This window comes from Myotis davidii, unplaced genomic scaffold, assembly GCF_000327345.1.
Source record: "Myotis davidii unplaced genomic scaffold, ASM32734v1 scaffold812, whole genome shotgun sequence".
Classification (NCBI taxonomy): domain Eukaryota; kingdom Metazoa; phylum Chordata; class Mammalia; order Chiroptera; family Vespertilionidae; genus Myotis; species Myotis davidii.
Window position 1 is genome coordinate 3,291,789 of NW_006284238.1, and position 312 is coordinate 3,292,100.

General features: G+C 64.1%; 1 protein-coding gene across 1 annotated transcript in view; it reads left to right on the forward strand.

Moving 5' to 3' along the window:
• The first annotated feature begins 6 nt into the window (after positions 1 to 6).
• Positions 7 to 312, forward strand: part of MAN2A1 (mannosidase alpha class 2A member 1) — a 160,255-nt gene continuing 159,949 nt past the window's right edge. The window contains exon 1 of the mRNA XM_006754267.2: positions 7 to 291. Within this exon, the coding sequence (XP_006754330.1) occupies positions 157 to 291 (135 nt within the window). The 5' untranslated portion in view covers positions 7 to 156. The remainder of the gene's footprint in view (positions 292 to 312) is intronic.

The following is a 312-nucleotide window of genomic DNA, read 5'->3' on the forward strand; positions in this document are numbered from 1 at the left end:
AAGGTGCGGACGTGGTCGGGACCCGCATCCGCAATAGAAAGCGAGGAGAGCCCGAGCTCGGAAGTGGGGGCATCTCCGGCGGCCGCTTCCTAGAGAGTCCACCGCCCGGCTCCTTTCGGTGAAGACAGTGCCCTGGCCCCGAGTCTCCCGGGGAAAATGAAGTTAAGCCGCCAGTTCACCGTATTCGGCAGCGCGATCTTCTGCGTGGTGATATTCTCGCTCTACCTGATGCTGGACCGGGGTCACTTAGACTACCCCAAGGGCCAGCGCCGCGAGGGCTCCTTCCCCCAGGTAAGCCCCAGGGGTGCCGAG